Here is a 22697-nt window from a genome sequence, read left to right as displayed (position 1 = left end):
GAGGTAGAGAGGTGACCTCAGAACTGGGTCTTCTGGTCTCCCTGTCCCTGCAGCCCAGGACTACAATCAGGAACATCTGTCTGGAATGCGTCAGAAGAGATACGCATTCAAGACAGACCCCTCGGAGGAGCCCCTTGGCGTTCCAGCCTCACCTATATCCTAGGCTGTTAACCTCTGATTCCCTGCACCATGGCCAACTCTGCAGGTACCAGGTTCAGGCTGGGAAGGAGTGTACAATAGCCCTTGAGACATGCCCGGTCACGTCTAGCCTTCCTCCTGCTGCAGGGCTGAATCGGCCATCAAAATCAATCAGGGAATATAGAGCGCTAAAACACTATGGGGAAAGTCAGAAACTACTCCGCCCAAAAGCAGGCAAAGGAATGGTCATTCTCCAAAGAGGAAACACAGTTACCACCTCGGTGATGTATGCTCGGTAATGTCTGTCAACTTGACACAAGCTGGATCATGTGGGCAGAGGGAACCGCAAATGAGAAACTGCCTTCATAAGACTGTGCTGAAGGCAAGTCTGTAAGGAGATTTTCTTCATTAAAGATAGATGTGGGAGTGGCCAGACCACTGTGAGTGGTGCTGCCCCTGAGCAGGTGATTCTGAGCTACATAAGAAAGCAGGCTGAGCAAGCCACAGGGAGCAAGCCTCTAAGCAGCACCCTTCCATGGTCTCCGCTTCAAGTCCGGCCTCCAGGTTCCTGCCTGAGGAGCAGAGAGGCAGAGGAGAGAAAGGAAAGAAAATGGCAGCGCAGGCATTGCAATGCTACTCGACCTTAAAAGAGGAATCCTGAAATTCTACCGTATGCACAGACCTAGAGAACATGAGTGCATCTGGAAGATGCTACTGGCTACAAGACAAGCCTGAGAGACTCTGTGTGGTCAGACACCATAGGTAGGATGCAGAAGGGTGGTAGCAAGGCACAGTGGGGAGGAGGGAGGCACTGTTGAAAGGGGACAGAGTTCCAGCTTTACAGAAGCAACATGCCATGGCGATGCTGGCTCATCACCCAGCCAGTTAAATATGTGAGCATATTTAACACACACGCCACACTGAGCAGACTTCATACCATGCGTATTTAGTACAATAAGGCATAGCGGGCCGGGTGTGTTGGTCAGGTATGATAGTTCCCTATGTAATCATAGCAGTTGGGAGGCAGAGCTAGGGAGAGTGCCATGAGTTTTGAGGTCAGCCTGGTCTACACTAATGGGTTCCAGGCCAGGCAAGGATATGTACTGAGAAACTGTTTTAAAAAACCCAATACATACACACACACACACACACACACACACACACACACACACACATATATGTATATATACACATACACACATATATTTACAAACACACACATGCATATGCATACACAAACTATATACAGCACATATACATACATGTAACATACATATATAAACACACATACATAAATATATATGCACATATAAAGCATACATATACATACACATATATACAATATACATATACAAACACACACATACATATTATACATTGAAGTTGGCATAGTGATTCATATCTGTAATTCTAGCACTCAGGAGTTGGAAGCAGACCGATCACAAATTGAAGACCAGCTAGGCCTATATAGTAAGATCCTTCCACAGACAATATCTATATCTATATCTATATATCTATATATCTATATATCTATATATCTATATATCTATATATCTATCTATATATCTATCTATCTATCTATCTATCTATCTATCTATATATCTATCTATATATCTATATATCTATATATCTATATATCTATATGTCTATATGTCTATATGTCTATATATCTATATCTATATCTATATCTATATCTATATCTATATCTATATATTGGAAAACACTTATGAAAAGCCAATAGCTCTAGGGAGAACTTGACTCTGTGTGCAGGAAACCTTACCATAAATTTCTGTTTTTCTTCCTCTTTGTTTTCCCTAATGGCGTCTTTGGAACTTCGGGGTTGAAGGTGACTCCTGTAGCCCCAGCTGTCATTCTGGATGCTAAATGGAGGCTGCTGCTCTCCTTGTGCCCTTCCTCCCAGCCTCAGCCCCACCTTCCTAGCTCAGGCTTCCCCAGGCTCTGTCTATGTCAGCTGTTGTAGGCTGACAGATGGCTTGAGGGCAGGGCGGGAGGACCTGGACTTAATTCAATGAGCAAATATTGATGGAGCCTCACCTCAGGCCAGGCCTCACCTGAGTGTGAAGGCTACAGGAGGGAGGAAACAGATGCCCTCCCAGGTGAGGTTTATGTTGGGAAAGCAGAAGTTAATTACAGAGCTAGACATCTGTGAAGACTCAGCTTATCTGAGGTTTTCATTGATCCTGGTTATTAATTTAGTGTTTTGTGCTGGGACATCCTTCTTAAAGTAACGAATGCTTCAGGGAGCTGGAGAGATGGCTCAGTCACAAACACACACGTGCGCACACATGTACATGTATACAAATGAGCACACACATAATCACCATCTCCCCAGGGGAAGACTACCTCCCACAGGCTAAGTTTGTAGTTCAGAATGACCTGGCTTTCCTTGAAATCTAATTTTGCCATGGAAGACCATGTGCTCCGTAACAAACAGCTTCTTCTGCACCTCAGAGAACAGTGGGGTTTCCTTTCAACCTAGGCTAAACTCTAGGGTTTTACCTTGATGTGCCCTACTGCCCCACCTAGCTTTCAGTCCAGGCATTGGGGTTTGGGGGCAGGCATATTGGTGGAGCTAGCTGACAGACATCATTCACAGAGAGGGATGTACAGCTCAGATTCCTGCCCCAGCCTCAGGTAGATTCTTCATGTCTAAGAAGCCTCCCAGGGGGCTGGGGATTTAGCTCAGTGGTAGAGCGCTTACCTAGGAAGCGCAAGGCCCTGGGTTCGGTCCCCAGCTCCGGAAAAAAAGAACCAAAAAAAAAAAAAAAGCCTCCCAGGATGTACTGGTGTGAATGGTACTTGAACCACACACTTGCCCCCCCCCCCCAGATTGAAGGAGATCCCAGAGACACAGGTATGGTAGATCAGCTGGGCTGCTAGGGCTTAGTCCTCAGGGTCCCAGTGAAAGAAGTGTGTATTTCAAACTGCTGAGCAGAGCTTCATTTTAAAGAAACAGCTGGTCTTCCGGTCCTGGCGCAAAGCAGTGTTTCCATGGCGACCCTGCAGCCTGCACCACCTCCTCCTCTGTGTATTCCAAGCCTGTGTCCCAAATCTCCTTCTCTCAGGACTCACCTCTTCCTACTCTGTTTTCCCTTGGAGGTTATTTTTAAACCTAAAAAGGCTAGTTTTGAGGACTGGGGGTCTGGCTCAGTAGGTAGACTTCTGTCTAACGTTTATGAAGCCCTGGGTTCAACCCTCAACTCTCCACAAACCAGCGCTGGCACAACACCTGTGATCCTAACACTTGGGAGGTAAACAGAGGAGGATCAGGAGTTCAAGGTCATCTTTGGCTACATAGTATGTCTGAGGACAGTCAAGCCTCTATTGAGTCCTTGTCTAGATAGACTGACAGACATATAGATGATAAAGGGCAGACTGAAGACAGATAGATAGACCTAGCCTGTGAGTCAGTACCCAATGCAACAAACTAGGGTCCCACTCGGAGTGAGGTAGGTAACCCTCTGTCAGTGGTTCACGGTGTCAGTGGCAAGCGTGTACCACAAGTAGAGAAGGCAAACCCTCTCTCTGCAGTCAGTCATCCATCCGCTATCCACTAAGCACTGACTTCGTCTCTGAGGGCCAAGAAGCAGTAGTTAACAATATCTCTAAGTCAGTGTCCTCATGGGGAGGGCAGTCTCAGCAGACACCAATTAGATACGGTTAATCCCAAAGATGCTTTTGGTTAGAAGGAAGTAGTATTAAGACCACAGCAGGGAGTAAGCCAGGAAGGAAGGAAGAAAGGAAATTATGTCCAAAGTGTCGTTCTTAAGCTAAATTCTCCTCTCTCTCTCTCTCTCTCTCTCTCTCTCTCTCTCTCTCTGTGTGTGTGTGTGTGTGTGTGTGTGTGTGTGTGTGTGTGTGTGTGAAAATCGTATGGCACACACCTTTGATCCTAGCATTCAGAAGGCAGATCTTTATGAATTTGAAGCCAGTCTGGTCTACACAGTGAGTGCTGGGCCAGTCAGTGCTATTATACTAAAAAAACCTTGTCTTGAAAAACCAATAAATAAACTAGCAAACCTAGATAGATAAATATCTCTGTATCAATCAGGTGTCATCCATAGGTCTATACATTGTGCCAGAAGGATTTGTTTAAAGCTCACTACCTCATGAGGAGAGTGCCTACATTCTGCCTGCTTTGCAGAAGAGAAAACTGAGGCACAGAGTGGTAAGCCTGAAGTCACGTGGTTAGTGAGACACCAAGTTTTGTTTTGGACCCAGGCATGTGACTATAGGGTCTGTAGACCAGCCTGTACTTTTCTGCTGGCAGTGGACTGGCGTCTTCCCAGGGCTGTAGGAAGATCTATGGAGAAGCCAGAGGCTTGAGGGAGGAATATCCCATCTCTGTGTTTCTAGGCTGGACCTTCACTCATTCATCTGGTCAGACATCATTCACCATCAAGGGCATTTTCTGTGAAAGTAGCCATGGCAGCTGCTGGTCTCTACCCTCACATGTGGTCTGCATGTGTATGATACAGGGAGGGGAGAGAGGTGGATGGGTCTGTTAAGTCAAGCTTGCTGAGGGAGATCACTGTGTCCCCAGGGGAAGACGACGTCCTACAGGCTAAATCTGTAGTCAGAATGGCCTTCCTCTCCTTGGAGCTTAATTTGGCCAGAGAATACTATGTGTTCTGTAACAGACATCGTCCTTAGCCCCTGCCCCAGGTCAGTGACTAAGCAATTCGAAAGCAGAGTTTTCCAGTCTGAGGAAGATCTCTTTCTTTCCTTTAAACTCAGGCTTCCAGCCTTTCTCATCCCATGTCTGTCTGTGCCCTACACTGCCCCATGCAAACTCCCCAAGCCTTCTAAGTCTCGGCTAAGGAAATTCTGTGAGATCGATACATAGTTACAGATGTTCTAAGCTCATCTGCTACGCTGAGTCCAATAAAAACCCAGCTAGACCATGTGGCTAGAATCACACAGCACCCGGAGAAGGGAACCATGCAAGAAGATGCTGAGAGAACCTGACTTTGAACTGGGCACCCCAATGCATAAGTGGCAGCTCGACAGGCAGAGACATTAGGGAGGAGGACTCTGGGGCAAAGCAGTGGCTGAAAATCTTCATCCAGAGAGCAGTGAGTCTCGAGTGAGTGATGGTGAGGTGCCGGAGGATGAGGTGGGCTAGACCCCAGTCCTTCAGAGAAGAGACAGAACAGAGGTGAGCATGGCCTTGCAGCTCACCCAGAGGATCTGGGCTCAGTTTTAGCACCCACACGGTGGTACCATTAGTCACTCTAGTTCCAGAAGATTTGACACCTTCTCCTGACCCCCAATTACCGCATGAAAGTGGTGGACAGACATTAATGCAGGTGAAACACTTACATGTAAAAGTAAATAAAATTTAAAAACAAAGTAAAAATCAAATCAGCATAACTACTTTCTCTACCAGGAGAAGATGGGGTATCGTAAAAGCTGAAGCTTGTCCAAGGCCTCAGAGTGGGTGGGCAGCTCAGATAGAATTAGAGTCCAAAGCCAATGCTGCTCAGAACTTGGGTGGCTCCCTGGTGCCATGTCTGGATATCTAGGGAAACAGTTGAGAATGGAAGCTCCCAAGGTGTGGTTTTTGACTTTCCCTTTGGTGTTGCGTATCTGGACACCGTGTCCCATGGGGCTCCTTCTCCAGACCAGTTGTGTGTTGGTTTCGAATGAATTGTCAGAGTGTTTGAGCATTATCCACCTTTACTATATGGTTTCTGTTCAAATCTGAGTTTGATATTCCTTGTGTAGCTTACTGGCTTTTGACCCCAGAGCTCTCTCTCCACCAGCCTTTGACCTCCAAAGTTTCCATGTGAGCTCCTCCCTCACCACCAGTCCCTCCATCTGCAGGGGCTGAAAGTCTTTCTGTTAAACAGAGACCATGGGCCAGGAGCAGCTCAGCCTGTGATCCAGTTTAACCCTTAGATACTTTTACTTCCATTTCTTATCTGTGGTGGCCATGTTTGTTTGGTGTGTGTGTGTGTGTGTGTGTGTGTGTGTGTGTGTGTGTGTGTGTGTGTGTCTGTGTATGGTCACTGAAAGACACATGTGCGTGCAGGCATGTGGAGGTCTGAGGACATGCCTTGGTTGTTTCTTAGGTGACATTATCTACTCAGTTCTATTGAGGCAGGGTCTCTCACTAGCCCAGGGCTCTCCAAGTAGCCTGGGCTGGCCAGCAAGCCTGTGTGTGGCTCCTCACCCCTCACTGGGGTTACAGTGTAACCATGCCTGGCTTTTATTACATGGGCCCTGGTCACTTTCCTAGACACAGAATCTGGAATCTTTCCAAAGCAGCCATAGAAACTGTTGATTTTGTAATCCTTGCATAATTGATGAAGCCATGGGCCATGACAACATTTTCACCCCTGTTATTGTGCCAACCTATTGAAAAGCCATAAGTTACTGGAACAGGATTGCTTTTACCCATGAAATAAGGAGTGCACTCAAGATTATCCTTCTAACAACGCCTACTGTTCCCATTCGCATCCTCGAAGCTTTTCTCCGTGTTAGAGGAGGAAGTACATTTGCTGAGTCTGGCAAGCATATAAATCATCCGTCAAGGGTGACACAGGGTGGAAAAAGTGCAGAGAGGTGCAAGTCTCTGGGAACAGCTGTCCTCTTTGTTCAGTCATGTGGAAGGCACAGCAGTCTCTACCCTGGAGGTGTGAGTGAAGCCAGGGCGGTAGTGTGCTAGCAAACAGGTGTGCGTTCTCCTTAGATTTGGGGCTTAGGCCTAGATTCTCCTTATTGGGTTAGGATCTGGTAAGTCATTCCACACCCATTTCCTGCGTATTCACCCAGCCTCTGCAGCAAACGTGAGGCCCCCTCCCAGAGAGTATACTGAAGGGTCGGATGAGAGACTCCATACTTAAGAGCATGGAAGTGCTTATGCCTCAACCCCTGAGACTGAACTCATGGCAGACATAGCTAATTTATCAAACTCCCGAGACTGAACTCACGGCAGACATAGCTAATCCATCAGAGGGTTCGTTCTTGCTGAGCTCAGGCATCCTTGTGCTGTATTAATGAATAAGAACTGATATACAAGATGAAAGGTATTGGCTACCCTGGATGCATCTGTATAAAAGCTGAGCTGCAGACTTTCATTTTGGGCAGTTCCGAGGACGGAACCCACAGCCTCATGTGTGTGGGCAAGCCCACTACAGCTGAGCTACTCCCCCAGCCTGCTGAATGTGGCCTTTGAAAAGAAAGGGTTGTTTTTATTTTTGTGTATATGTCTATGCGAGTGTGTGTCATATACACACAGGTGCCCGAGAATACTAAAAGAGAGTGTAAGATAATCTGAAACTGAAGTCACAAGCAGTCGTGAGTCACCTGATCAAAGTGCTGGGAACTGAACTCAGGACGTCTGGAAGACCAACGAGGATTCCCGACTACTGAGCTGTCTCTCCAGTTCCCTGAATGTGGTCTTAAAAGGTCCAGTGTCTGGGGCCGTGTGCTACCGGAGGCCCAAAGAACAGCTTCTCACATCGGTGTGATGAGAGGAGGATGGCTTCAGCCTAGAATTTAAGGCTGATGAATCGTAGGAGAGACAGAGGCATCTCAAGTCAGATGGCAGTAATCTGGATCCACACACATGAGGGGTACACACATGTGGCACGGTGAAGTCACTAAGGCGAGGCTGGAAAAGAATGTGAGGCCAGCCCATCAGGGGCCTTGAACCAAGGATTTAGAATTCTATTTCAACAGCGGAAGCTTTGCATAGTCTGGATGGCAGAATGGTCTGAACAAAACGGATTCATGTAACTCACACCGGCAGGTCAGGGACAGACGTGAGAGGTGGGAGAAGGGAGAGGGATGGTGGGGGAAATGTCTAGGAGGGAAGAATCAGGGACACCAAGAACCAAGATGAGGAAAGGAGACATCTCCAAGAACAATGGACTGCTTAGGGTGGAACCAGGTTTGAGGGGGAGGGGTGTGCAAGAGAGCTGCACTCAGGAGGAGCACTTCCGGTTTTGTTTGTAAGCTTCCCAGAGGGAACTATTCCTGAAGGTGCTGTATACAGCAGGGCTTGAAGGGCAGACTGGCTCCTTCCCTCACTCTCCTGTCTAGTCAACAGGGGATGTCCCCCTTTAAAGGGCGGATACTGGGTAGGCAAGGAGTTGGAGATAAGGTAGCCAAGGATACTGGCATGTTGGCAGCTATATTTCCTCATGGTCTGAACGCTCCATTTGGGGTCACAGCAAGGTTGTTGCTACTAGATCAGAAATTAGGGTGCTCACCCAATTTCCAGATGTACGCTAAAGAATGACGTGTGTGCTCTTAAAAACTCTGGCTTTATAATTTGCATCACTTACAATGTGGTTTTAACTTCTGCACCCGTGTGACTTTTTTATAGGCTCATGGGGAAATACCCTAAAAGGGAGATCTGGCCCACCATGATTTGGGCGTGAAATGGCTTACCTTAGCCCATGAATATGTTGCCTACCATATACATAGTTGTAAAAGTTTCTTTCAAATGCAGAACCCACTGGGCAACTTGTTTCCTTCAAGGCTGCCCTTTGAAGTTTCTCTTTGGTATATCTGCTTTGCTTAGCTTTGCTAAAACAACAATAACAAACACAAGCCAGCAAGCAGACAAAACCCTTCAGTTTATACAGCTTGTCTGTCTTTCTTAATCCTCTCCCTTGAGAAAATACAGAGAGATGTCTACCTCCAACCACAGCAGAGCCACATCTAGCACATCCCTCCAAGCTGCCATTTTGGTACAGCTGTTCTTCCTTTTAAACCAGATACAAACCTCTCCCACCAACAGGTCTGCAAAATTAAGACCCGACCCACCCCTTGGAATAGTTTCCCCTATGGTTAAGGTGGGTCTTGTCACCTCAATTAACCTAATTTGTTAATTCAGACCGCCAGACCCAGGAGCTTGCTTCCTTAGTGATTCTAGATTCTGTCAAGTTGACAATTTATCCTAACCATCACAGCATGCTACCTAATCTCCATGATGATTTACTGATGGGGAAACAACAGGTAACCAAGGCAGGTGCGGAAGGCTTAGGTCACTGGCTGGTCAAAGCAGAGGGAAGGTAGAGTTCAGATGCCTCATGCCTTCACTCACTCAAAGAGGGTATAGCAAAATCAGTCTGAGAAGGGCCTCTGAAGGCAGCTTAATTATTCATACTATTTATTAGCCTAATTACCATTCCGTTTACTGTTGCAATTAGAGCAGCCTCCCAAGGCGGCCTGTCTGAGTCCCCGAGCAAGGTTTCTTCCAGCTTAATCAGTCTCAGCCACAGCCACCTCTCTGTGCTCCTGAGGAGGCTATGGCTCTACAGTGCCTCCCTCAGGAATAATCTGCAACGCTGCATGGATCCCTGGTAGGAGCCTCAGCCCACGTTTCCAGACCTCACGGCTCAGGCTCAGGTATAAGCAGACCTGGAGTCACTGTGAGTGCTCCTGTAGGACTCTCCTACGAGTTGGCCAAGGATTCTGGAGCCTTCCTAAAAGGAAGAGTCTAGAAACACTACTGGGCATGTTTGACAGGGATTAGCTTCCTCCGACACTAGCAGCTCAGTCTCCTTTGCATGGACTGCAAGTGTTCCAGTTGTCCCCTGACACTTCCCCCACTAAGGTCCCTACTTGCCTTACAGGGCTCTAAAGGATGGCTGTGTCTATTCACACTCTGGTGGGCATGAGACTCTCAGGGCACCCTGTGACATGGTGCCCTCCATCCCCAGCTTCCTTTCATTCCAGCTGCAGGCTGAGTTCTCCTGCCTCTGGTTCACAGAGCCTTTGACCATCTTCACCTCCAGGCTTCCCCATTGGATTCTGTAATCTATTGTTTCAAGAGTATGTGTTGTGGAACCCAAAGATCGCCCGGTTCCTTGTCCTTGTCCTGATGTCATCGGCAAAGCTCTGGCCTTGAGTCAGCCATTGCTAACACTCTTACTCCTCATGTCCTAAGGTGTTTTGCACAAGGGGCCCCCGACAGGTGCTGCTTCGAGGATCTGCTACTCCTACAATAGGAGATGAGCTCTTCAAAGGACCAAAGGACACAGCTACAGGAAAGCCCTGCAGGTCAGGGTGGATTTTTGTCTTGAAATAGCACCACTGCCTCTGTCTGGCAGTTTGCTCTTCCTTGTACTGGAAATGGAAGCATGTCTGCTGCTGCTGAAAGGCACTGAGGAAAGGAAAGATGTGAAACCAGGAAAGGCAGGGCCACCAAAAGTGAAGAGAGGCAGCTTGGCCTGGGCCTGCCTCCGTTAGACCCTCTGCTGTTCCCTCAGTGCTCTCCCCTAAGCTGAATCCTCCCCAGAACATTCTCCTTTAGAATTTCAGTCATCACTAGCTTCGATTTTTTGAGACTGGGCCTCATGTAGCCCAAATCAGCCTTGAATTTGCTAGGTACTCAAGAATGGCCTTGAACTATTGACTCTCCTGCTCTACCTCCCCAGTGTGAAGATTACAGGCATGCAGCACCACGCCTGTTGAACTCCATCATGACAGTTTCACTCACATGTGTCACTTTCATACCTTGCCCTTCCAACTAGCGTTCCCTCTCTCCCACCCAACTTTCTGATCCCCTCTTCCCTCCCAGTATTTCCCCCCTGCTTTTATGTGTATGTGGGAATCTCCTTGGCATAGGAGAGAAGACAGTTTGTCATAGTCAGTTGTGTTGTCTTCCAGTCCTGTGGTCTTCCTCCTCCTCCTTTGTGACATGCTGGGGACTGAACCAAGGACCATGCTAGGCAAGTGTTCCATCACTAAGCCACATTCCAGTCTGAAGGAACGTCTTTCTTCCCTTCCTCCTTCCTTCTTCGGTCCTCCCTTTCTTTAGAAATCTTCCTCCCACATCATAGTATTCCTTCTACTTTCCTGTTAGACACATATGCATACACACAAACATGCATATATGAATACACATATAAACATGTATACAAATGCACATATATGTGTGGAAACACACACTTGCACACACACAAACACATATGCACACCGGCATGCATATGGATATACATATACACATGCATCCATACATCCACACAGACACATACATGTACACATGTATGCACAAGTGCTTACATGTATGAACATGCATATACACATGTGCACATATGCACGCACATGCACATACACACACACATACACACACACACACACCCCTTTCCCTCTCCTTCATTGTCCTATTTGCCACCGCCCCTCCTTGATACCTCAGCAGCATAGCCACCTTAAGCAGTTTGGACCCTCTGTCAGGCACAGTATGAACTTCCCAAGAGTTGGAGCCTGGTCCTCACAGGTGAGGATTTAGGTGTGTGTGCAGATACACATCTCTCGTGTGTATGTGCACATGGAGATCAGAGGTGCTGGGATTACAAACGCTCACCACTAGGCCAGGCCTTTCCATTGGTGCCACAGATGTGAACAGGTCTCCATGCTTGCACAGCCAGCCCTCTGCAGACTGAGACAGCTCCCCATGCCCATGGGTGAAGTCGTTAATTTGTCCTATGCTAACCAAGTGAGCGAAGGCCTAAAGGGAGGGAAACCAATCGGGAGTGAGTCTGCCCACACTCCACCTGCAGCCCTCCTGCAGCCCTATGCTATGCTGTATGCCATGGCTGCAGGCAGCTTGCTCATCCACTCCCCAGCCATCACCCAGGCAGCCTCTAATCCATTCATTCTCCTAGCCTTCCTCCGAGCCCCGTGCCAGTTTCTAAGAAAGTAAAGCACACCCTGGCTTTAATGAGCGGAAGTGAGGGCAGAGGAAATCAATGAAATATATCAATGTGCCCTGGGTCTTTGCCAGGTGGACTCAATCACACAGAATTCCTTCAGGGCCCTTCCCGCTTTTGTTCATTCATACTCACATGCATAAATGCCCCTCATGGCACGATCCCGACTTGTTCCCATAGAGCAAGCTTCAGAAGGCAAGTGATACTGTCGTTTTCATGGAAAAACTCATAATGTGCTCCTCAGCCACTCTAAAATCTCAACCAACTTCTCCAAATATCTCATAATTACCTTTCAATGCAGTGTGAACATCGTCTAAGCCTTTTCTGTACTATAAAGGCACAAAAGTCCGTTAGCCAAGAAATTAGCGCTTAGATTTGATGGGGAGGCTTGAGTATAGGCCACACCAGCCCCATGGGGACATTGTCAGAGCTGCTCCTGGCACTGCTCTGTCCTGTCAGCATCAAGACATAAGGACAAAATACATGTACAAAATGGAGTTGAGCTTTGAGGACACCCAAGTGTCTGGGTGGACCTAGGACCCAGGAGGGCTAAAGGTTGGTGGGGTGGGAGCTGAGGAAGAGGACCGTGTCAGCATGCAACAGATTTAAGGTACAGAATGGCAGGTACAGACATCTCAACTGTGTCCCACCCCACTGCTTCAGGGACACGTGTATCTCAGATGCACTGAGATGTTCCTGGGTTCACTTCAATAAAGTTTCAGTGCAAAGTGCAAGTGGCTGTTTAAAACCAGTTGAAGAGCTTAGAAATGTAAATCAGAATCAATGCAGAAGAATAATTTTAAAATGTTTCCATGAAGGGCTTGGAAAATTCTGGCGTGAGATACACGTATGTTTCAGTTCCATCTCCTGCAGCCGTGACTAAACCTGACAAGAAGCAACTTATGGGAAGAAGAGCTTATTCTGACTCACAGTTTTAGGAAATAGCAGGCCATCCTCGGAGATCCAGGATATCAGAGGATGAGGTGGTTGGTCAGATTGCTTCTGCAATCGGGAAACAGACCAGACAGGATGTGGTACCAGTCTGTAAAACTCCAAAGCCCACCCCTAGTGCCCACTCCCCTTGGCAAGGCTCCACTTCCTCAACCTTCCAAGACATCGCCACCAGCTGGAGACCAGATGTTAGAGCAGGTGAATGGGGTGGGGTGGGGGCGGGGCACCGCTTACACCCAAAGCACAGCTTCACGTATTGCTAGGGGACTATCTCAAAGAGGAGGAGGAGGAGGAAAGGAAGGAAGGAAGGAAGGAAGGAAGGAAGGAAGGAAGGAAGGAAGGAAGGAAGGAAGGAAAAGCCAGAATGTCAAAAGAGTTGCAGGATTTGGCTTCTCAAACATTTTGGGGGGAATAAAAAATGCAAAGTGTCTATGGAAGGCAGTTTGGCTGATCCTCCATAATTTATGTAGAACTTCCATATGACCTGGAAATTCAACTCCCATGTGTATTGTGTACCTGAAGGGACACAAATCAACAAGCTGGGAAGCCCAGGGCAGTGGGACTAGGGACAGAAAACAGGAGGGATGTGTGGACAATGGGACAGACCTCAGAAATGCTGCGTGGTGTGGAAGGAGAGCTGGTGCATCAGTGAGCACCATTTGCTGTTTTGCAGTTGACCAAAGCAGGGTTCCCACACCAGACAGCTCACAGCCATCTGTAACTTCCCGTCTGGGGACTCGGCCAGCCTCCTACACCCGCATCCAAGTGCACCTGAACATACACACTTTGATGGGGGCACGTGCGTGCGCGCGCACACACACACACATATAAAACAAAGCGTTGTAAAAGGAGACATTATGCTAACTATAAGATGCCAGACACAGAAGGTCACTTGCTAAATGATTCTATTTATACAAAATGTCCGTGGAGACAGCAGCAGATGGGTGTTTACCAGAGCCTGGGGAGGAAGGGCAAGAGGCTCCCACTCAATGGGTGCAGGTTTTCTGCTGAGGCGATGGATTCTGGAACTAGGTGGAGTGGTGACTGGTTAACAGTGGAATGTACTAAACGGCCCTGATTCATGATTCACTTTCGAGTGGTTGGGTTTTGTGTGGATTCTACCTTAATACAAAAACACACGGAAACGGAATAGAATCCGTACACGGTGTGCAGAGGCATTAGAACATTCTGAGCTTGCATGAGGATGAACCTGAACAGGGGCTGCAATGGGTTGCTGGCCTCAGCTTCACTGACCCCACACATGCTGACCCTTCTGTTGACTCTGGTCCTGCCCACGGCACTGTATGCTTCATGAGGATAGAGAACGGGTCACTGTGTCACAGATGACGAAGCAGTCACTACAGTGTACCCATCCCCCAGTACTGAGCCCGGCACACAGTATGTGCTCAGTCAACGTCATTACAGGGATAAGAAAAAGGAATAGAGGGCCAGGTGTGATGGCACGAACCTTTAATACCAGCACTTGGGAGGCAAGGTGGGAGGATCTCTAAGTTTCAGGCCAACTCGGTCTACAGAGTGAGTACCAGTCTAGCCTGTGCTACATAGTTATAACAGTGAGTCCCTGTCTGAAATCCCCAACTTAAAGAAGCAGGGAGTGGGGTGGGGAGGGGAAATGAAGAAGGAGAAAGGGGGGGAGGAGGAGGGGGAGGAAGAGGAGGAGGAGAAAAGTATAAAAATAGTGAAGGGGAGAGAGGATAGGAAGGAGGAACACTTCTGTTTTCTTTCCCCCTTTGCTGACATGTTAGTTTCTACAACTTGGTTATGGGGTATTTTGTGTGCTTAGATGTGTTGGTTCTGAGGCCCATAAAGAGAATTCCTTAGTTACTGAAATTCAACTCTATGGGGCTGGAGAGATAGCTCAGTGGTTAAGAGCACTTGCTGCTCTTGAAGAGAACTTGGGTTTGGTTTCCAGTGGCTCACAATTGCTTGTACCTCCAGTCCCAAGTGATACAAAGCCCTCTTCTGACTTTGGCAAACACTGCATGCATGTATGCGCTAGTGCCCATGAACACACACAGACACACAGACACCAACACATACACACACACAGACACACACACACACACAGACACACAGACACCAACACATACACACACCCAGACACCCAGACACCCAGACACACACACACACACACACACACACACACACACACACACACACACACACACACAAGTACACTTGCTTCTATGAAGCTATTTTCTTCAAATCAGGTTTCCCCAGAGCTAGAAAGAAATAGGCTTTGTGGGCTCTTAACACAGAGCCACTAAAGTCAGAGGGGTGTGTGTGTGTGTGTGTGTGTGTGTGTGTGTGTGTGTGTGAACTGTTGCTTTTTAGTAGAGGAATGGGCAGAGAAACTGTACTCAGAGTACGTAAGAGAGAGCCTTGACCTCAATAGCCCTGTAGCGTGACAGGTGCCCAGGAAAGAACTTGTTCTGTGTATTCTGATTGTTCCTGGGTCTTGTCTCAGATGCCTTCATCTTCCCTTGTCCTTTTGGTTCCTCCTGCTGGTCTCTTCTTTCCCTTATCTCCTTGAGTCCTTCTCCTGCATTCCCAGTTGCTGATTACATGGTCAGCATCTAAGATCCTGGACAGGGTGCAACAGTGTTTTCTGTATGGGCTCCACCAGGGAATAAGTCACAAACCTGACTGTTGGCTAATTTTCCTGTTGCTGTGATAACATGCCTGGTAGACAAGGGGAAAGGTTGTCCTTTGGCTCAAGGGATAGCAGGGAAGTCAAGGCAGCAGGAGATTGGAGCAGCTAATCACATCACATTCATAACAGTGAATGCAGAGGGCAGTGGAGGCACACTGCTCTTCAGCTCCCTTTCACCATGTGTTTAGTCCGGGATCTCAGCTAGGGAATGGTGCCACCCACAGTGGACGTGTCTTCCCACCTTGGTTAGCATAATCAAAATAATCCCCACAAGTATGCCCAGAAGCCTGTCTCCTGGGTGATTCTAAATTCTGTCAAGTTGATAATTAACACTAATCACTACATTAATCTATAAGCCATACTAAAAAAGAGAAACAGGGAGGGGGGGGGAAGCAGGACTGCAATAGGTCAGGACCTGCTATTAGGAAGGACTGATAGGTCCAGGTACAGAGATACCCTATTCGATTGCTTTGAAGGGCTTAGCACTTCCTGCAGTTGTGTGCTCATCTCCCTGAAATAATTTATGCTAATCTTGTGATGAAAAATTCATACTGTCTTTATTGTTGCTAAGCAACCAGCCCAAACATGTTTACTGTGTAAAATCTCTCAGGAGGGCCCTGAGCTGTACCTAGTGCCTGGAGCCAGCAGATGTACAAGGAAGAGAATAACCCAAGCATCAGAGGATATTTTGGAAACTGAACCGCAAAGACACAGGCACCTGTTCACCTGTCTGGGGAAACAGTGGCCTGAACAAAATTTTTACTAGCTTTTTCTTATAAAGCTCTAGCTAAGTGATCCAATATTTTGTTCTAGAGTGAGACTTCATGAGTCTGTGTCCCAGCTCTGCCTATGAATGTGTTACTTATGCTCTCCAGATTCCCATTTCTGACTGGTAAAGTGCAATTGTCTGGTATATATAAAGAACTTGTGTAGATGGCAGTGCCAGTCCTGATATTTACTACTCTGTGGAAATGGGTCTTTTATTATTGTTTGTACAGACAGAAGAGTTACAAGTCAGGGTATTTAATAACAGTAAGCTGGCAGTTAAATCCTTTAAAAAGCTGAGAATGGGGCTGGGCTGGCCTCAGTAGTACCATATGTACTTAGCATATAGGAAGGGTTGGATTCAAGTCTCCCCTGTCTCCATGAACACCTATCAACAACAATAATGAATAAGTAAAAGCTTGAGAACCTATGGAGGTCAACCCTTAAAGCAGCCAGAGTCCAATCAGTTCCAGGAGTGGGGTTAGCAATTTACAGGGCCTCCAGTCTTTAAGAGTCAACAAAAGGGATGTCCAGAGAGTATCCTCTCAGACCTGGAGAAAGATGTACTTTATACTGTCACTGACATTGCCTCTCCTCAGGATTCCGCACAGCTCCCTGAATGTTACCTATCACGCAGCACCATTACATGCTCTGTGGCAGCTGCACTTTCTGTCTCCTCAGCAGCAACATGTCTGCCTTTCACCGTATGCTGTACCTCAGATGCACTCATTAACCTTTAATGGGTGATGTGATTAATATGTGGTGCCACCGTTGTTCTTGGCCCATCTTACTCATGAGTGTAGTGAAAACAAGAAGCCTGGAGGTGCTACTCTGAGGCTACAGGAAGAAGAGTTAGAGGATTCCTAGGGCCTCACTGATGGCCCTGTGATCCCAGTCCATAGGGCAAGACTTTTATGTTGCAAATGGAGAAACAGTAGCAAATAGGTAGGGCCAAGAGGCAGCTTGTTATAGACCATGTATGTGAGGATCTCAGGCCTAAAAGCTCCTATCATTAGAATACTGGTCTGATATAATGTGCACAAACACTATGTCATGATGAGATGGCTTAATAGGAACCATGTTGGTACATTACTTCTTACAGGGAAGCACAAAAACAATAAGGCTAGGTGAATTTTAAAGGAAATAAACCATGTACCCAGCGCTTACATCAAGAGGCAGTGCAGAGATCAAAGTCCAAAGGCTACCCATTCTGTATTCCACCTGTCCCTTACTTGCCTTACAGGGTGGCACCATGCATGGCTCAAGCCTGGCCTTGGATTTCCTATAAATGGGTACTTGCCTGTATGACCTGTGGTTTGTCCCCCCTAGTCCGTGTTATATATAAAATGTTTTCGTTCAATATGTACATCCAGGTGGATCCCATGCCCTGTTTCCCAGCAGACATTGTCAGGAACATGTATACTTTGGACTTTGGGGGAAAGGACTCAGCTATGCATATATTATTTGACATAAATTTAGCATTTATTCATCCCACAAAAACTTGGAATTCAGCTTCTGTTGAAAGCCATCATGTCTCAACTCCGTTGGAAAGAAAGAAGTGTATGAGCTGGGCGCTGGTGGCAGTGGGAAGCAGGGGTGTGGATGGGAGAGTTGGGTGGGGCAGTGGGGAGCAGGGGTGTGGATGGGGGAGTTGGGTGAGGCAGTGGGGAGCAGGGGTGTGGATGGGGGAGTAGGTTGTGGCAGTGGGGAGCAAGGGTGTGGATGGGAGAGTTGGGTGAGTACCAATTAAGGCCAAGCAAGTTCACCAAAGCCTCTGGCTACATGTTGCCTTTGAGAGGACAGAAAATACCAGCTCCCCTGGGAACCTAAGAGTTATTTGAAAAGATCCACTTAAGACACTTACAGTCATAGTTAAGCAAGTGTCACCTAAGGGAAATAGGACCCTAAAATGAAAGCCTCTTGACCATGTAGGGTCATGTTAGAGACTTCAGGGTGAACAAGGGGGAGGGCAGCTTCTCTGCTCACCCAGGAATGCCAAAAAGGACAGTGGAAACCTGAAACCTGGGAAGAGGAAATTCCAGAGAATGAAGCTAGGGGTTCTAAAGGCAGCTTTCCCATAAATTCAGACAATTGTGAAGGAGAAGGAACAGCCCTCAGAGCACCCTGAGTGGGGCATCTCCCTGACTACAGGTCACCTGTAATGAAGCTATCCTGGAGTGAACTGAGGTGTTCCCTGTGGTCCCAGGAATGGCCTGTGTGAGAGACTGCATTGTCTGCACCCCCACAAAGACTGGACACAAGTGAGGGGGAGCAAAGGGACAATAGTCTGGCTCTAGTGCAAAGCACTGTGACCTGTGACCGGAAGCCAGCCAGGGATGGTCTGCAGAGGGGATGCTACAGAGACCTCCACCCTCTGCCACCTGGCCCTCAGCAGGAGCTCCTGGTCATCTGTGCTATGACCTGACCCCTTCACTATCTAGAGAAGCCCTCAGATATGTCTCCAGGATGCTTAAAAATCTGAAGGTAAAACACATAGGTCGTAAAGGGATAGTCAATAGCATATATCCAGGGAAAGTTACATGCGTGGTCTTTTATTAATGTAGTAAATCACAGGACAGAGCAGGAACTTTAATAAATGCCATAACTTAAAATGGGAGGGGAGGGGAATAAACGACAGGGGAAGCGTCAGCAATCGGGCAGCATGCTTCAAATGAGCTATGATCTTCTGCAACAAAGTTGCAGGGATCAGGAACACACTCATGCTTTCTTGTTTATAGCCCCACTTAGAGAAATTGCCAAGTTTCAGTTGGAGTTACTGGTGACAAAACCATGATCATCTCCCCCCCACTCAAGACCCTGACCCCCATAAACTCCATCTGCAGGCTCCTGGCAGAGTTTGAACCCCTGGGAAGACCTCCAGGCTTCTTTTTCAGTACAAATCTCAATTGTGTTTATCCACTTGGGGCATAAATCAGATTCCCAGTCTGCCCTATGACACCAAAGACATTTCCCAGCAACACAGCCAATGAGATCTGGAAGCATGAGGCAGGGATGCTGCACCCTACAAACACCCCAGACCTCAGCGGGACACAACAGCTGCAAGCTATTGGAGCCAGAAATTTAGTCTTCTCCCTCCCCCAGCACAGCGTCCTTTCTTTGAGGATCATCTTCAGTGAGCCTTGCTGACTGTTCTCGTCACCTCCCACCCTGCGCCTGCCTCCTTGGCTTCCTTGAAATCAAGTGCACTGTCTTTGTCCTTACGTTATCTGGGTCAGTGGCTGAATCAGAGCACAGTGGCCACCAAGACACCTTGAGCTCCCAGGCCATCGTTTTCACACCTATTGATTTCGCCTGTGTTGCCAAGTTCCCTGGCACCAGGGAACCAGGAGAAGAAATGTAGATGGGTGAGCATTACTTATCAACAGATACTCGTGGGCAGATATCACTGAGCCTCCATAGAACTGACCCTGGGCTGCAGAGACACAGCCCCCTGCACCCATATCCCTTAGAACAGAAAACTGGGCGCCTTTGTTTGCCAGTGGTTTCTTATTGCACAAATGGCATTTTCTAGGTACTAGGAATGAGTATTATGCAGGTGGCTGATATGAATGACAGCCAATGTTGGGAGTGCTCTAAAAGGTGTTAGAAGGGATGGTATGGAACATGGTCATCAGGGGGTTGTTTCATGGGCCAGTAAGTAAAATCCTTCCTCGGAAGATAACAGCAAGAGATTCAAAGGCTGAGAAACCATCTGTATGGAAAATGAGTGGGGAGCAAGGAGGAGGAAGAAGAGGAGGAGGGGGAGAGGAGGAAGAAGAGGGAGGGGGAGAAGGAGAAGGGGAGAAAGGAGGAGGATGGGGAGAAGGGGGAAGCGGGAGAGGAGGAGGGGGAGAAGGAAGAGAAGAAGAATCAAGCCAGAGAGGCAAAGACAGCAGAAAGAGTCACAGGGGTGAGCCTTCCTGGAGAGAGAGGCACCTGACAGAGGGGGAGGGGATTGGTTGGAGGGGCTACTAGTTAGGAATCTTAAATCAGGCTAGCTCAGGGATAGTGGGGCTCAAAAACTCTAACTGTGTGGCCTTGGGCAAGTCACTTATGTTTCCTAATTTGTAAGTTGGCCTTTTACCTTTGTCAGTCTGTTGACAAGCATGGATATATGTAAAAGTCTTACCAGTGAGGCAGTGTGGGGGTGACTAAGCCATGGCTGGCTTGCTGCCACTTATTCTAATGAGGTGTTGGGGGGGTTAAGTTGTGAAGAAATAGCCTGGCTGGCACGTCTTTGGGAGATAATCAACATTGTGTGGGCTACTGGGGGTCAGTAGGACAGTTAGAAGGAAGCCTGGTGGCTGTTTATGCTAACCGATTCCCAGTCAGGGGCAGGGCTGAAGGGCCATGGCTGAAAGGCAGCAGGATGCCATATGTCCCTCAGGTGTGTCTCTCATCCACACCAGATGGGAGGGAAAGGCAGCGGGCCACACCCTCACCACCGGGGAGCCCACTCCCCACTTGCAGACCTTTCCAGGCTGACCTCCCACCACTCACCAGCTCCTGTTTACAGTGACAATGTCACTTGCCTGGAATTCTAAGTGCCTCAAGGACAGCAGCCATTTCCCTTTACTCTCTACTGTGACCAATGACACAGGCTCCACTCTGGGACCTGGGGGGTTTCTGAATAATTAATTTACTAGGAAAATGAGGACTGGCTTAGAGCAGGATGCTCCCAGGAGACCAAAACCAGAGGATCTGTAAGTTGCTGGGAGGTCCTTGATGCACGCCTGACCTATGGCCAGCCTTCCTCTGGCTCTCCAGGAAGCACTGTCCTCCACCTGAGAAGCTTTCTGGAGGTCACAGATCATGGAGCAGGCTCTTCTCCCAGACCTCTCAGAGCCTGCTGCCATTCCTGCCTGGGATGCACAGCCCATTTCTAGCTCAAGCAGGACCACGGATGAAGGTGATAAAAGCCCTCTAATCTCCAGAGACCTGCGGGGCTGCTGAGGCTCAGCTGCTAGGAGTGGGGGTCTTGCAGACTCTTCACTGGCTCCTTCTAGAGCCCCCCATCTCCTGCTGTCCAGCTGGGAGGAGGTGTCGCCTCCCTTCTGATTATTTTCCAGTTATTTGTTTGTCCTACAGTCACCCTCGTTCCTCTGGAAGACCCCACTATCCTTGTCCCCTATTTCTGCGGGCTTCTCCTCGGTGTCCCCCCCGAAGGGTAGGTATCCTTACCCTGCAGCTCTCTCAGCCTTCCAAAGGCTCACAACCACTCCTCCCTGCACACTGTCTCCCCACCTAATTCCTTTCCCAGCCTTCTGAAGCCCTAATTCCCTACTCCGCCCATTCTCCTTCATGTCCCTCCCCCATTCCTCGGGGCCACCGCGACCCCTGCTGCAGGTCTGCTGACCCTTCCCTGCCTGGGAAAACAGGGTGTCCCGGCCATCCTACCTGGCCTTCACTCACCTGTTGGGCTGCCTGGAGCACACCGGGCCTCGCTTTCTCCGGGTCGGGCTCACGGTCCCGCGGCAGCAACCCCTTCTTGGGGTGCATGTGTCGGCACAGGCAAGTGACCCCACACAGTGCAAGGATGCTGGTGGCAGTGCCCAGCGTGGCGCCCAGCGCGATCACAGGCACCGAAAGAACCATGGTGCCTGCTTCCCGCGGCTCGCCCGCCTCCCGCCGGCCTCCTGCACCTCGCGCTCCCGCCTGGCTCCAGCCGCTCTCTAGACTCCGAGGGCGGGGACGCAGCCAGCTGGGAGGGAGGATGGCTGTAAGGACGTCAGAGGCGGAGGCTGACCCGGAGGCGCGTCAAATGTTACCCACTCCTCGCCACCATGTGACCCGCCCCTCTATCGCCAGGAGGGCAGGAGAAGGTAGGTGATAGCCTCAGGTTTGTGTGTTCTATGTATACACACACACACACACACACACACACACACACACACACACACACACACACACACGTACATACACATGCACACACACATTGGCGGATGATAGCCTCAGAGTTGTGTGGGGTCATTCCAAGTGTGTTTCTCTCTCTCTCTCTCTCTCTCTCTCTCTCTCTCTCTCTCTCTCTCTCTTTCTCTCAGGTGATAATCTTGGGGTTGTATGGAGCAATTCATAGAACTCTATGTACACACACACACACACGCACACATATACACACGCAGATGCACACATAGGTATGGACACACACACATACACACACACACACACACACACACACACACATTGGAACATGATAACCTCAGAGTTCTATGAAGCCATTCTTAGTGCTCCATCATAGACACACACACATGTACATATTCACAAAGTGTTGTCTGTACAAGTACATGTACACACACAGGACATAGGAAGGACTGGAGCTTATTAAAGTCACAGGTTCAAGCAACCAGGCCTGGAACTCATTCTGGGTAGTTGGTCATCTCATCAGATTAGTAACCCTTTATTTGCCATACCACCCTTCCCCCTTCCCCAGAGCTGCTAAGGAGGCTGTAAAGTGGGTGCCCCAAGCTTTGCAAACACAC

At 48.4% G+C, this 22697-nt stretch overlaps 1 protein-coding gene across 1 annotated transcript in view; it reads right to left on the bottom strand.

Moving 5' to 3' along the window:
* The window catches only part of Syt13 (synaptotagmin 13), a 39179-nt gene extending 17280 nt beyond the window's left edge, over positions 1–21899 (bottom strand). Inside the window, 1 exon segment of the mRNA NM_030839.4 lies at positions 21631–21899. Within this exon segment, the coding sequence (NP_110466.3) occupies positions 21631–21813 (183 nt within the window). The 5' untranslated portion in view covers positions 21814–21899.
* Between the last annotated feature and the right edge of the window lie 798 nt (positions 21900–22697).

This window comes from Rattus norvegicus, chromosome 3, assembly GCF_021556685.1.
Source record: "Rattus norvegicus strain SHRSP/BbbUtx chromosome 3, alternate assembly SHRSP_T2T, whole genome shotgun sequence".
Classification (NCBI taxonomy): domain Eukaryota; kingdom Metazoa; phylum Chordata; class Mammalia; order Rodentia; family Muridae; genus Rattus; species Rattus norvegicus.
This window is presented reverse-complemented; position numbering and strand designations above follow the sequence as displayed.